At 44.6% G+C, this 15,137-nt stretch overlaps 2 protein-coding genes across 2 annotated transcripts; both read left to right on the top strand.

The window, feature by feature from the left end:
- Nucleotides 1-243: 243 nt before the first annotated feature.
- Nucleotides 244-4,721, top strand: xkr8.3 (XK related 8, tandem duplicate 3). The gene is made up of 3 exons (XM_079749288.1): nt 244-823; nt 1,485-1,672; nt 2,874-4,721. Exons 1-3 carry the CDS (start codon nt 504-506, stop codon nt 3,623-3,625), a joined length of 1,260 nt encoding a protein of 419 aa, XP_079605414.1. The 5' UTR covers nt 244-503; the 3' UTR covers nt 3,626-4,721.
- A 941-nt stretch (nt 4,722-5,662) lies between these two features.
- LOC307084784 (XK-related protein 8-like) lies at nt 5,663-9,769 on the top strand (the record flags this gene model as incomplete). Its single annotated transcript, XM_079749287.1, has 3 exons — nt 5,663-5,969; nt 6,424-6,617; nt 8,982-9,769. Exons 1-3 carry the CDS (start codon nt 5,665-5,667, stop codon nt 9,767-9,769), a joined length of 1,287 nt encoding a protein of 428 aa, XP_079605413.1. The 5' UTR covers nt 5,663-5,664.
- Between the last annotated feature and the right edge of the window lie 5,368 nt (nt 9,770-15,137).

Genomic DNA, 15,137 nt, shown 5'->3' with positions numbered 1-15,137 from the left:
TGACTACACAAACTTTTCTGAAAGTAGGTTATGTCCAAACTTCAAGGACTGTTTTCTCAGGGGGCCCCATTGTGTGTGTGTGTGTGTGTGGGGGGGGGGGGGGGGGGGGACGACGACGACGACGACACACCATCAAGTTTGTAGAGAGAGGGGCAGGATTTGAACCAGCGCTTTTCAGCTTTGTTGGGAGGGGCCAGCTCACTAATGAGCTGAGCTGCTGGCCTCGGTAAGCATGAACAACATGCCTGTGCCTTGCAACAGCTCCAGGCTTGCATGCACCCAGAACTCACGACAAAGTGACGTAGACTTTTACTACCTGCGATGAACTTGGAAACTAATCCGCTGTCCTTATTGGTCGCCAGACATGAAGAGATCGCGACCAGTTTCAAGAGCCTGAATGGGGTGAAGTCGAGGAAGGGCGTAACGGTACCACACCGGGCGGACTAGCCTCCGCCTGCTAACGTCAACACTGAGCACAACACTAGGGTGACTCGTCGTCAGCCATGGAGTGGCTCACTTTGTCCAAGTACTCTTGGTTTGACTTTGTGTTCTCCGTGGTGGGGGTGTGCACCTTCTTGTTTGACTGGGGGTCCGACGTGTGGGTCGCAACGGAGTTTTATTCCCGCGGGGATTTCTTCTGGTTCGGTGTGCTGGTCGGCTGGATGCTCCTGTCCTCTATCGTGGTCCAAATGTTCAGCTGGTTCTGGTTTAAGTACGACCGGGACTCGGACGGGTCCTGCGCTGACACGAAAAACGTTCTCTTCGGCGACCACGTTAAAATCTCTTGTCTACTTCACGTACTCCAACTCGGCTTCTTTTGCAGGTTTGTGTGTGTGTGTGTGTGTGTGTGTGTGTGTGTGTGTGTGTGTGTGTTCGTGCGCGCGCGCGCGTGTTAGTTTTGCAAAATGCAAATTGAACTTTATTTACATGGTTGTTTTCTCCTAGTCCTATCTTTCCCTACAAATGTTTTATGTTCTAAAAGACGACGACAGTAAAACAGGTTAGGGAGAGACCGCAGTCGACTGTCATTTGTTATTAGGCTTTAATGACCGCCATAGCGTACAATTCTTGGACTGCAGGTATGCGTATTAAACGGTCTGTTTATGCCTGGCATGCGCCTAATTGACCCACTAGTGCACAATTCATAATCCGTAAGTCTCAGTTAGGGAGTCACCTAAAATAAAACGTGATGTATTCACATGCAATGTCTGGCTATACCGGGCAAGGCTGAGAATAGTTCCTGTTGCTTTGTGTACAATAAGGGGAAGTTACGGAATGGGTATCACTCGACCTTCCTTTTAAAAATCACATAGTTTGATCATGTGTATGTGTGTTTGCACGCAGGCGCTTGCATGACAGTGTGTGTGTTGCTGATTGTGTGCCGCATGATTGATCGTATTTGCGCTTGATCTTGTGTGTGCTGATGGCGTGGTTGCGTGTTTCTGATACTGTGTGTGTGTGTGTGTGTGTGTGTGTGAATGTAGGCACATCTCGGCCATCTGGCATGGCTTCCGAGTGTGCTGGCGCAAGGAGCAGGGCGCCGAGTACGCCGTGTACCTGACCCATGACCTCAGCATGCTCCGACTCATCGAGACTTTCTGCGAGAGCGCGCCCCAACTCACCCTCATGACCTACATCATGCTACACACCAACCAGGCCAGAACCGTACAGTGTGAGTACCAGGGCACAGTGCTACCTCAAAACACTGTGAATATTCTATTCAGTATAATCTACGTAATGTCTGTCTGTATATGTCATGTTTATTTGTTGTGGTCTTTTTGCTCTATTATGTTGTTGTTGTGTTGCTATATTATGTTGTTATGCTACTATGTTATTAGGTTACATGTTAAATGTTGTGTAGTATATATATTAATAGCACATTTGGAGTATGGGGAAACGCAATTTCGGTCCTCTATGGAACCTGTTGCACGGCCGGTCTGATAATAAAGTTCACTTGACTTGACTTAACTTGAAAGGGTGTGGGTTCAATCCCCAATCTCCACTGAATCTGTTGCCGTCCTTTGAGCAAGAAGTCCTCACCCCCTCCACCCTCCTACTCTTTACTGACCTGTATTTAAAAACTTAATCTAAATTGCTTTGGATGAAAGCGCCTGTGAAATGATGAAGGGATAGTGAATCTCGATTCCCAGCTGAGATGTTCTATCCCGAGGTCCATCGTTGGTCTGTAGCCTCGCTGGAGGGAGATGCCCCTATCCCTTCACCCTACTCCTGAATGACCAAATACCAGCAGGGATAAGAAATCAATCAACCTATTGCATAAAAGCATCTGCTAAATGAGTCACTTCTCTGGGGAATTTCTCTGTAAAAACACAGGAAACCAGGCGTTAATCCGTCTTTCAGATTTTGGTTCTCCACACCAGGCTCTGTGCCATCTCCACAAACAACACATCTCCACTCTCTGAGTGGAGATGGCAAAGAGCCTGGGCTGGAAAATCCCCAAAAGCCCCAAAGTTCTGCTATTACACAGTAGGACTGCTGGTTCAGAAATTCTGTTACAACACAGTAGTACTGCTGGATCCCAGATCCTAGTAAGTAATAAGTTTCCATCTTCAGAGAATTTGAGGGTTCCTCTCCCTCTTTCCTCTCTCTCCATCGTTCACGCTCTCTGTCTGTCTGTCTGTCTGTCCGTCCGTCCGTCCGTCCGTCCGTCCGTCCGTCCGTCCGTCCGTCCGTCCGTCCGTCCGTCCGTCCGTCCGTCTCTCTGCCTCTCTCTCTGTCTCTCTCTCTCTCTCCCCCTACCTCCCTCTCCCTCCTTCTCCCTCCATCCCTCCCTGTCTCCCTCCCTCCCTCTCACCCTCCTCCCTCCCTGTCTCCCTCCCTCTCACCTTCTCCCCCCCCTCCCCCCCTCTCAGGTGTGAGTGTGGCGGCCTCCACCACCTCCATCGTGTGGATGGTGGTGGACTACCACCGTTGCCTGCGCTCCTTCCTGCCCGACAAGGCCAACCAGGGCTGGGGCTCGGCGGCCGTCTACTTCCTGTGGAACCTGCTGCTGATCGCGCCGCGCGTGGCGGCCGTGGCGCTCTTCGCCTCCGTCCTGCCCCGCGCCGTGGGCGGACACTTCCTGCTGCTGTGGCCGGCGCTGGCGCTGTGGGCGCGGCTCCAGCGGACGGACTTCATGGACAGCGCGGGCGGCGAGTGGCTGTACCGCGCCACGGTTGGGCTCATCTGGTACTTCAGCTGGTTCAACGTCAGCGAGGGCCGCACGCGGGGGCGGAGCCTCATATACCACGGCTTCATGGCGACCGACGGCCTGGTGCTAGTGGCCACCTGGTGGGCGTACCGCGACCCGACGCTGACGCGGCCGTACGACCGCGCCCTGGCCGCCGCGCTGCCCGCCTCCTACCTCACGGGGCTGGCCCTCAAGGCCCTCTACTACTACCGCTTCCACCCCAAGCTGGGCCCCCGCAGGCCCCCCCCGGGGCTGGCCCTCGAGGTGCCCGACAGTGGGGCCGTGGGCTTCAGCACCTTCGCCCCCGACCAGGAAGGCGTCTCGCCGCCGTTGCTCAACGCCAGGATGTACCGACACGCTGCACATTTCTACTCGGCAGAGGGAGGGATGAGTGAGAGGGGAGGGCGTGAGGCACGCGCCGCGGTGGTCGTATGAACGGCGGGGAGGTTTGGAGGGGAAGTGGCTGCCCTGTGGAATGCTGGGAAACGACATGCCATCCAGGGTTCCCCGCAGAAAATTCGATGGTTAAGCTGGTGGGGTTTGCCGTAAGACATTTCACAATGTTGTTAGGACAATGTCCTAACAACATTGTGAAAATAAGACCTGAAACAAGGCAGAGTCAAGATCAAAGTCACGGTCAAAGAATGTGTGCAATTTGAACTTGAAAGAAAATAGAAAGTGAAAATAACAACTGAAACAAGAACAGATAAAGAATTTGTGCATCTTGAACTTTTAAAATATTCAAAACCAAACTTTTTCTTTATGACGACATAGTTAAGGCGTTAGGCGTGTGTTGCCTAGGCGGCTGCCTAGGCTGTATAGTGCTGTGGGAAACCCTGCCATCTGGTGCCTCTTTTTTTTTTATCACCATGGTCAAATAAGGACTTTATGCATGTTTAAAAAGGATGTAAAAAAAAATGCTGTGTCCTGCTGTGGTACTTTAATCAGCTTACTCCGTAAGTTCACAGAGTCGAGAAGCTATATTTTTCTATTGTTTACAACCGTGAGTCAATTCTTCACTGACGAAAAAGCGAATATCCCTCCACTGTGCCTGGCTATGGGCCTCATTGATTGTAAGATATTTATTGAGTGTTTTCCGTGACTCTAAACACTGTTACACCTGTTCTTACTTTTGATGTTTGGGTGGTTTTTAAACGTTATGGATCAACATGTTTTAAAAGTTATTTTTTGTGTGATGCACCAAAGGAATTTTACAAAGAAAGCTGCCTTCATATGGAATGTACTATAATGTCAATCTTTAAGAATTGATCACACACAGGTCAACACTATGCTCAGCTATTGGAATGTTTTTTGGATCACATTGAGCTCCAGATCTTTGGCCATAACAAAGGCGATTTTTGGCCAAACAATCGTCTTTGAATGTGAACACAGACATATTCCTCTTTTCAATATCCAACTCACTCCACTGCCTGCAGGACTTTTCTTTATTTGAAGTGCGCCACCACATAAAACCTCTGTTTCCTTTGGAATAAGCGGAACCACTTCTTATGTTCTGTGTACTTTGTCAATAAAGCAGCCTTTGTTTTCTATGTTTCAACTGATCAGCCTTGGAGACTGGGACAACCCTGTGTGTGGTTAACTTTGTGCTGCTTCAGCTCCTGGCTATCAGGGTCAGTGAAATGCCCAATTCTGGATCAATGTGTCATTCAAAAATGGTTAGACAATATTGAACAAAGAATAACCGTGAGACTTAACAGTAATGTGGGATATATTTGTGGATATGTGTTCTATCTGTACTTTACTTCTGAGTTAAGCATTGCAGAGATTACAGAATTGAATCTAAATAATATGGACCACACATAGACACGTCTGTTGCCCCACCAATAATACCGAACATTCTGATAGTGCGTGTCACTCATGGACATGACAAGATGGTAATGTTATTTGAAACGTGACATTCAATAGTCGAGTCTACACCTCGTTTGGCAGGCCGTCAAAACGCCCAGACAAGATATTTTAATACAGAAAGCCACAGCTAATAGTATTGTAGTCATGTACAGTGGCAAAACTTCTCCGCTTAAGCGTAAAGGGGTGATTATGGTCCTACGTTCACGCAACGCAAGGGCCTGACGTGCTCATCCCAAAAATGATAACCTTCCGTCGAGGCGACGGAGCAGCAAGGGCTTTTTGATTGGTCCGTTCACTAAAACCCGACGCAGAACCGAAACAGGTTCACGACTGCGTCGAAGCGTCTGTGTAGACCTTGAGTTGCGTTAACGTGGGACCATAATCAGCCCTTGACGCGATAAGCATAATAGGAGGGTTTATAAGAAAGGGAGTGGAGTCTTGGAAGCAGTGAACATTTCGTTCAGCTTGGCTTTCATTACCACATTTGACACCACTACTACAACACCACTTCTGAGAAATTTGAATGAACGGAGCTGGATGAGAATACCCTCTCGAATAGATCGGTTCAGTGTTTCACATTCTTTTAGAACAAATCGATAAATGCCATGGAGGGCGAAGTCACCCTGAAGTACTCTCTCTTGGACTTTGCATTTTCGTTTCTGGGGCTGTTTTTCTTCTTGGCTGACATATTGCTGGACTTATGGGCAGCGGTGCATTTCTACCTAGACGGAGACTTCATCTACTTGGGGCTTTTGGTGACTTTTCTGGTGGGCTCTTCGGTTCTTGGACAACTCTTCAGCTGGTTCTGGTATCGATATGAGGACTGGGAGACACACACCTGTACAGAGGGCTCAGTGAGCAAGAGATTCCTTCAAGTCTTGCATATATTCCAGCTGGGCGTCTACATCAGGTGCTCTGAACTTTTTACATAATATCATAACGAAAATCCTTTCCGCCAGGCAACCCTGTTGCTCGAATGCATACGCTATCGTGATGTTAAGAATAATAAATACATGTCATAATACAAGTTAAAATAGGATAGATTATTATAAGATTATAATAGCTATGCCTAATTGCATTTGTATAGCGCATTTCAACGTACCAGAAGCATATTTGTGTGTGTGTGTGTGTGTGTGTGTATGTTTGCGTGCGGGCGTGTTTGTTCGGAGGGGGCGTGGTTGTGTCCTCTCCACTCAAACAATACATTAAGTTACCTTCAGCGATTAACATCACGAATTAAACTATAGCGGCAGTCCCAACCTTTGCATAATCCATTTACATCATCATAAATACGGTCGTCGACGTGCATTTAGCTCCAACGACTGCCTTATATTATAACAACATTCCTGGCTGCTACCTCACAGGTACGCAGGCGTGCTGGAGGTCGCTGTGCGCAGTTTCATCTTAAAAAAGCGCGCACTGGAGAACGTGGCCGTGTGCCAGTCCCACGACCTGTCGATGCTGCGGCTCTTCGAGGCCTTCTCGGAGAGCGCCCCGCAGCTCGTGCTGATGCTCACGGTCATGCTGCAGACCGGGGACTGGCAGGACCCCGTGACAGGTGTGTGTGTTGGCAGTGGGACTACATTCACTTTTAGTTTTTCTCGATTGTATACACAAAGGGCGTAGGTTTGGTCTGAGTTTTGGCCCTGGCTATAACTTTGTTTGATGCATTGTCTGCTGATGCATATGCAGTAAAACATTTAGTATAGCATCATTCCAATCGCACATCTGCATGGTAAGCAAAGGCAAAGATTCCGTCCACCCAAGGGCGTAGCACCAAATTCTTCAAATATACAAGAGGACCTGGGGGGGGGGGGGGGGGGGGGGGGGGGGGGGCGAGACGTGACCTAGCGGCATATGGCCACTGAGCGCAATGTGGGGCTCCTGCCACTAGGGGCTGGTAGAAGAATCAAAAGAAATACATATATTTTTTATTTAATTTTTTACATTCCCATGGGACCCCTCTGCCTTGCCCCCCCCCCCGCCAAGCCTGTCCACCTTACACCCCCAGTCCGGCGACCCTTTATTAAATTATAAAACAGATCCGTCTCAAAAGACGTTTTTCCACTGCCAAATATGCCCATCTTATGCGTGCCTTTTCCCCGGCATGGTCCACACATTTACACTGCCAAAGGTAAATTGCGGGCTAGCACCCCATTTTACCCTCCCGGACCGTACACACATTGGCGGTTTCATTTTGATGTAGATGCGATCAGACGCATTTACATCAAAATTTATTGTTTTTTGTTGTTTTTATAATTGCCATTTCACTATTTTCCTCAAATTCATGTGCTGAACAGTGACCTGATCATGCATGCGTGCGTGTGTCTGTTGGGTTATCTGGATTCTATAAGATGTAGCAAGCAAGTGATAACCAGTGATAACCAGATAAGACAGTGAAAACCGCAAGCTGCTGACCACCATGGGAGAGAAGGTGATGCAGGCGCATTAGGCGAAGACGGGGAGAGATGATGCGATATAGGACCTACGAGAAAGACGCAGAGGAACTCTCCTTACGAGAAGCCGCGACCGAACCGGCTGGGCAGTGTTACAGTTTTTCCCGATTGTATACACAATGGAACTATGCACACAATTCTGAAAACTTGAAGCTCATGTATCAACTACAAGACTCCAGACTGCTAAACTCTAAGCACAATTCCACTGTTTTCACATTTTTGCTAAACTCAAAGCACAAATCTCATCATTTAGCACACTTGGTTCACCTGGATCCCACTGGCCTTCAAAACGCAACAACTAATTACCAACTCTAACTCACTTCTCACCTGCTCAAACTCAACTGGCAAAAAACTTCAATCATGTCTCAGAGCATAAAAGAGGACTTGTCGAACTCTACTGTGTTCTAGTTATGGTCCTTTGGCCTGATCAGGATGGTGGTGGGGTACATACTGATTTACATGTAGATCTGTTTCACCTCATTTATATTCTTATTTTTATTTTTTGTTGGCCTACGTAAAGCTTTTTATGCAGTCAGTTCAGCTGAACATTTTACTGTATTACAGAAAAAAAAAATGATTTCATCATTACATCCCCGAAAGACAGTCTAAACATTTTCTTACTGTAGGGTTTTTCATCTTATCAGTGCAATTACTGTACTGTAATTAACCAAAATAGGCAACATTGGTGTATTGTCAGAACAATGTTGCAGCATCAACTATAGGTGTACAGTATGATTCTGGGAAGCTGGGATTGTGAGTTTAGCTCATTGGAGCTCATTAGATAGACAAATATGCATTGTATCCTATTCTGACACGATTGTGTCAATGCAATATTTATATGATATATTCACAGTATCTTATTACAATATGGCAACAGTCTTTATACTATATGTACAACCTAATTGCAACTTTAAAAAGGAAAGCTATTTCTTAACCATTTTATACATTGGAATATGTAACATGGTCTCATGAAGCCGAAACATATGTACATAGTATTTTGATGGAAGTGTTTTGAATTGGTCACACCAGTGTTGCTGGTGTGACCAATGCTTGATGCTCTCTAAGATATATTCATTTTATAGCTGTGTTTACTGTTTAGTGGAACAAATCAGTTTTGAGAACAATTTGTGTAGTTTTGACAAAATGATTAACTCTTCTCAGGTTTGTGTTTAGAGTTTTGAGAAATTGAGCTAGTTTCAGAAAATGTGTTTAAACGATTGAGAAAAACTGTAAGAGAAAGAGAGAGATAAAGAGAGAGAGATTGAGATCAAAAGTTGAGCGAGAGATAAGGAGAGAGAGAGATTAAGTTGAGCAAGAGATAAAAAGAGAGCGAGAGATTAAGTTGAGAGAGCGAGAGAGAGGCTAGAAGGGTGCAACTAGATCAGCTTTCACTTTCAATTTCTAAGAAAAGCCTGACTCAGCACCACCCAGCGCTAACATCTTAACCTCTGCCATCCTTCCTCCAGTGATGAAGGCCGTGGGCTCAGCCTCGGCCATCGCCTGCAGCGTGACCCTGTACCACCGCTCCCTGCGCTCCTTCCTTACGGACAAGGCCAAGCAGGGCCCGGTCTCCTCCCTGCTCTACTTCATCTGCAACCTGCTCCTCATCTTCCCCCGTCTGGCCGCCCTGGCCCTGTTCGCCTACGCCCTGCCCAGCTACATCTTCGCCCACTTCCTGTGCTGCTGGGCCGCGCTCTTCTTCCTCGCCTCGCGCTGCGGGACCAAGTTCATGGACAGCTCCGCCGGCGAGTGGCTGTACCGCGCCACGGTGGGCCTCATCTGGTACTTCAGCTGGTTCAACGTCAGCGAGGGCCGTAGCCTGTGCCGCGGCGTACTCTACCACGCGTGGATGCTGCTGGACCTGATTCTGCTCTGTGGTCTGGCGTACTGGCAGACACACAATGCTCCATTCATCACCTGGGGGTTGCTCTCGCCGGACATGGTGGTGGTGATGGGCGGCGTCGTTGTAGCGGTGTACGTGTCGGGCCTCCTGGTCAAAGTGCTGTACTACCAGAACTTTCATCCCAAGCTGGGTGAGCCGTCCACAGACACGAAAAAGCCCCTTCAGTTAGCTGCTGCTGGAGACTGTCTCGACGGGGGAGATGAGGACCTTGGCTCGAGTGACTACACAGAAGTGGATTTCATGGAGCCTCCTTCGGTGGAGATGTTAACCGGGGGGGGGGGGGAGGTTGAGAGGGTGAAGAAACCAGTGAACAGAAGGATGCAACACTTGGCTCAGAACTTCTACTCATAGTCACTCCAGCGAGCGCTTGACAGAGATTTTTTTGACCTTGAATTTGAACTTTACAAATATTTTAAAAGAAAGTGCTTCACCACATTGTCAAAATAACAACTGAAACAAGAACAGTTAAAGAATTTGTGCAATTGTAACTTTTAAAATATTCAAAACCAAACTTTTTTTTTACGACGATGTAGTTAAGGCGTTAGGCGTGTGTTGCCTAGGCGGCCACCTTAGCTGTAAAGTGCGGTGGGAAACCCTGCCATCTCGTGCCTCTTTTATCACCTTGGTCAAATAACGGCTTTATACATGTCTAAAAAGAACGTAAAAAGAAACAAATTAACCTGCCGATGCAGTCTTTTTTATGCTGCGTCGTGCTGTGGTACTTACAATTTTTCTCGATTGTATGCACACAAAAAATGGAACTATGCACACAATTCTGAAAACTTGAAGCTCATGTATCAACTACAAGACTCCAGACTGCTAAACTCTAAGCACAATTCCACTGTTTTCACACATATAGAAGCTCTAAATAACATTTTTGCAAAACTCTTAAGCACAAATCTCATCATTCAGCGCACTTGGTTCGCCTGGATCCCACTGGCCTTCAAAACGCAACAACTAATCACCAATAAGTCTAACTCACTTCTCACCTCTTCAAACTCAACTGGCAAAACACTTCAATCATGTGTCAGAGCATTAAAGAGGCCTCAGGTGAGCTCTGTTTTGTAGATATGGTCCCCTGGCCTGATCAGGATCGGAGGTGGGATACAGACTGATTTACACGTAGATCTGTTTCACCTCATTAGAGGTCCGCCCCTATTGCTTCTGTAATGTTTTTTTTTTTCTCAAATTCTGTAAAAGTCATACTACAGCCTATACCGTAAGTCGAAAACTCGTAAAGTTTTCAGGTATAGTTACCAATAACCCCCACTACCCATAAACCCAAATTGTGGTACTGCACCCAAAGGTGGCGCTATTTAAAAAAATTATGAACTAGCCTTATTTTTCCTTACTAGTTACCTGGAATCAAAATTCTAAAATCAGATAGATATTTTTCACCCTGGTATTCTGCTCTAAAAATGTTTACTTTTCCCATAATTTCATAGAAAAGCTAAACGTCCACAGTCTCAACTCATTTTGCCTATATGACCATTTTGTTATTGTATAACTACCATACAGCTATCATTAGGTGCATACCATTAACAGTGCAAATTTCAGATCTGTACGATTTTAAGAAAGCCCTTAATTCTCTTGTGAAATGTGTGCTTGGAGTTTTCTTGATGATGTGTGCTTATCAATCGTTATTTTCACCATGTGAATGAGGCTTAATTCAGTTCAGGAATGTCAGTGGTTCAGTGGGATAATGCCGTGTATTGGTGATCCTTAGGTTGAGAGTTTGCATCATGATTAGAGCATTATGAACAAGCTAACCATGACATTCTGTCATTGCCACCCATTTAAGACAGACAACATTGAACAGCACCTGAAATTCATCAGGCAATCAACATTCTGGCTCATTAGTTTCCAAGAATCAGTCTGCCAAGACAGAGTATGGCATTAAGGGGAACTTCTTCGTTAACCATTTTACCCTCATAATTAACGTCATATTTATATTTCTTCCGTTAGTGTTCTTGATTACAAATGTTTAATTTCACCAGAATTTCAAAGATTTTTCTGGTATATGCTTTGAAGAAAGCCCTTAATTCACAAATGTGTGCTTGGAGTTTTATGGATGTTGTGTGCTTATCAATAGACATTTTGACCATGTGAATGAGGCTGCAGTTCAGGTTTATAAGTGAAACATCTTTCCTTAAATATTATTAATTAAATTATTATTAAATTATATGTTATATTTATATATATCTTCCATTAGTGTGTTCTTGACTTTTAAGTTTGTTAATTACCGCTTGCAGTCAGTTCATCTGAACATTTTACTCTATTACAGTAACAAATAAATATTTGCTTTGTTACCTTTTTGTACTTCTGTACTTTGTGTACTGTTTTCATCATTACATCCCCCGAAAGACAGTCTAAACATTATCTTACTGTAGTGTTTTTCATTTGACTTATCAGTGCAATTACTGTACTGTAATTTGCCAAAATAGGTAACATTGGTGTATCGTCAGAACAATGTTGCAGTATCAAATAAAGGTGTACAATTTAACTCTGGGAAGCTGGGATTGTGAGAAGCCCATTGGAGCTCATTGGATAGACAAATATGCATTGTATCCTATTCTGATACGATTGTGTCAATGCAATATTTATATGATATATTCACAGTATTGTATTACAATATGGCAACAGTCTTTATGTACCACCTAATTGCAACTTTAAAAAAGAAAGCTATTTCTAAACAATTTTATACATTGGAATATGGCCTCATGAAGCCAAAACATATGTAAATAGTATTTTGATGGAAGTGTTTTGAATGGATAACACCAGTGTTTAATTGATGCACAAAGATATATTAATTTGATAGCTGTGTTTACTGTTTGGTGGAAGAAATCAGTTTTGAGAAGAATTTGTGTAGTTTTGACAAAATGATTAACTCATCTCAGGTTTGTGTTTAGAGTTTCGAAAAATTGAGCTAAAGTTTCAGAAAACAAGTTTAAACGATTGAGAAAAACTGTAAACCATCTAACTTCGTAAGTTCAGAGTCGAGAAGCTATATTTTTTATTGTTTACAACCGTGAGTAAATTCTTCACTGACGAAAAAGCGAATATCCCTCCACTGTGCCTGGCTATGGGCCTCATTGATTGTAAGATATTTATTGAGTGTTTTCCGTGACTCTAAACACTGTTACACCTGTTCTTACTTTTGATGTAAAGTTCCTGAAGAACATAAATATCTTCAGGAACTTAACCAACCTTGACAACAACAACTACTGTAATCAAGAATTATATTGGACTTACACGAATAATGTTAAACAGCTTAATATCCTCTGTAACCGGAACGTCTGTAATGCTGGCGTACACAATAAAGTCGACGGTTAGCGGTCTGTAATCCAATACTATCCCCTAGTGGCCGGTGGTGAACCCTGCATCCCCCCCAGTCCGGAAAGCTATGAATAGGAATAGATTATTAGACTCAGTCCTGTATCCAGCGGCGTTTCTATATGTAAAAAACAGGTGGGGCTAGGCTAATATTTTTTATTCTTTTAAATTGACGAACCAGTGTCCGTGACGTCACCCGTTTGTTTTCAAAGTCGTAGCGATGGACTCCGCCTGCTCCCGGCTATCATGCACAACACAGGACTGTTTGTAAAAATCGAGTTCAACATGTGACCTGTGAAGGGCAGTCATACGCTAAACAGCGTCTAAACTGCCGAAATCTTTCAACAAAAATGGTAGACCACTTCACTTCTATTATTGTTGCTACTGGCTTTGCAGGCATACAGACATCCATCCAAACAAATTACTGGGCATTTTAATTTTGTTTGAAATTCATTTTTGGAAAAAGTTACAGCCCTAATATATTACAAATAAAAATGGTAATTTTCATAAAAAAAGTATTTCAAAATAGAGATTGAGCTTCCTTCATTGGTCTTACTTACGTGTCAGTGTCCCACCATGCTGTTTGTAGCCCTGGCTTAGTGTTTTCCATTCTCTATTCAGCCCTCAGCTCCACCGACAAGGACAGCAGGCAGGTACTGGGGCCATCACAACCATTACAAATAAAAACATACTTTAACACTATTCAGTATGCTGGGCTTTTTGTTTTCGATCTAAGTGACTGTTCTCCATGTATCAGATATATATATATATATATACAGGGTGCGATTTGCCGGTGGGGATGGTGGGGATTATCCCCCCCTCTGGTTTACACGTCCTACCCTCTGCTGAATTATTTTTATCCTCGGTGGGGATAAAAATTATCCCCCCCACCCAAAGTATTTTCACCATTACATCGTAATAATTAACAACCAAAATACACAGGGTCCGTCTTCATTTTGAAACATTTTAAAATGTTTCTCAAAATTATCCCCCCCTCTGGTTTTTTCACAAATCGCACCCTGTATATATATATTATTAATAAAGTACATTAGTGCAGCTTTTAATCTTTTATTGCTGACATCAAAACATTGCAATAACGAAAGTATAGTTTTTAAAAGTTTTTAAACTTTAAACTAAGCTTCCGTAAACCTCAGAATAAAATGATACTACTGCAAACAGCTGTAAGAGCTTCTATAAGAACCCAATATCATTTTACCATGGAGTACACTTCCCATAGGCCTAGGCAGTGTCCTGGAGGAGAAATCATAGATAATAGCTGTGAAAGAAAAGATTCAGAATGGCCTGTCTTGGTTTAAAGCCCACTCACCACGACAAGGTGCAGGCCAGGAGTGGGAACATATAAGACGAGAAAAACATAAATAGACTGAAAAGCACAAGACATCAGGCGTTTTACCCCTAATTTTTCCTCCAGACTAAGGGTCTCAAATCTGTGCTCCAATAGATGATCTACCTCATTCATGTTGTCGACTCGTTTTCATTTGTCTGCCTACGACATGTTTTTTAGTAAAGTTATCCTTCTCCTTCTCTTCTTCGCTACCGGACTTCTCGCGCGCGGCACGTGAGGTGAGGTGGGAGGTCACTCGAGTCATGACTCATCACAACACACTACAGCCAATGAACGGTGAAAAATGAAATTACACTGTAGTGGAACGAACCGTATATGTCCATGGCGGTCCCGGTGGGGCTAGCCCCACCAGAAGTAAAATAATCTCCGTCCACTTCAACAGATAAACACTCTGAGCATGCGCATTTCAATTTTTCAAGTCCAATACACATTACATTGGGCTGGTGGGGCTCGAGCCCCTCTTGCCCCTTCAGACGAACTCAGTCTGAAGAAGCAAGCCAGGGTCGACTAAAAATGAACTAAAAGCGCCAAACTTATTATTTTACAGTACTGGGGAGTACTGTTATCTCCCCAGTTCTGGGGAGATATTTTTTTAAATATATATATATGTATAATTTATTTTATATATAATTTTTTTAATATTTTCATTTTTTCATTTTCATTTTTTTTCTTTTTCTTGTGAGAGTAGGTGGGGCCGAGCCCCACTTGCCCCTAATGAACAGTCGCCACTCCCTGTATCCAATGGCCCGTCTCGGGCTCGTAGCGTCTGGGTGGCCTCCTTGCGCGGCACGGCTGTCCAAGATGGGGCGACGGCGACTGCGACGCTGGAAGAGATGCATCAGGGAATCTAAATAATATGGACCACACATAGACACGTCTGTGGCTTTCTGAGTGCGGATTTAATTGAATACAACTTCCTCGCCCCATACCAAAGATTCTGATAGTGCGTGTCACTCATGTAAGTGACAAGATGGTAATCTTTCATTGAAACATGACATTCAATAGTCGAGTCTACACCTC

Source organism: Pollachius pollachius (assembly GCF_949987615.1).
Source record: "Pollachius pollachius genome assembly, chromosome: 13".
NCBI lineage: Eukaryota > Metazoa > Chordata > Actinopteri > Gadiformes > Gadidae > Pollachius > Pollachius pollachius.
This window is presented reverse-complemented; position numbering and strand designations above follow the sequence as displayed.

Bases quoted from the DNA above. Each gene is read 5' to 3' on its own strand.
- xkr8.3 (XM_079749288.1), top strand. From the start codon at position 504: ATGGAGTGGCTCACTTTGTCCAAGTACTCTTGGTTTGACTTTGTGTTC. The intron at 824-1,484 runs GTTTGTGTGTGT...GTGTGAATGTAG, and splicing joins CAACTCGGCTTCTTTTGCAG to GCACATCTCGGCCATCTGGC. The intron at 1,673-2,873 runs GTGAGTACCAGG...CCCCCCTCTCAG, and splicing joins CCAGGCCAGAACCGTACAGT to GTGTGAGTGTGGCGGCCTCC.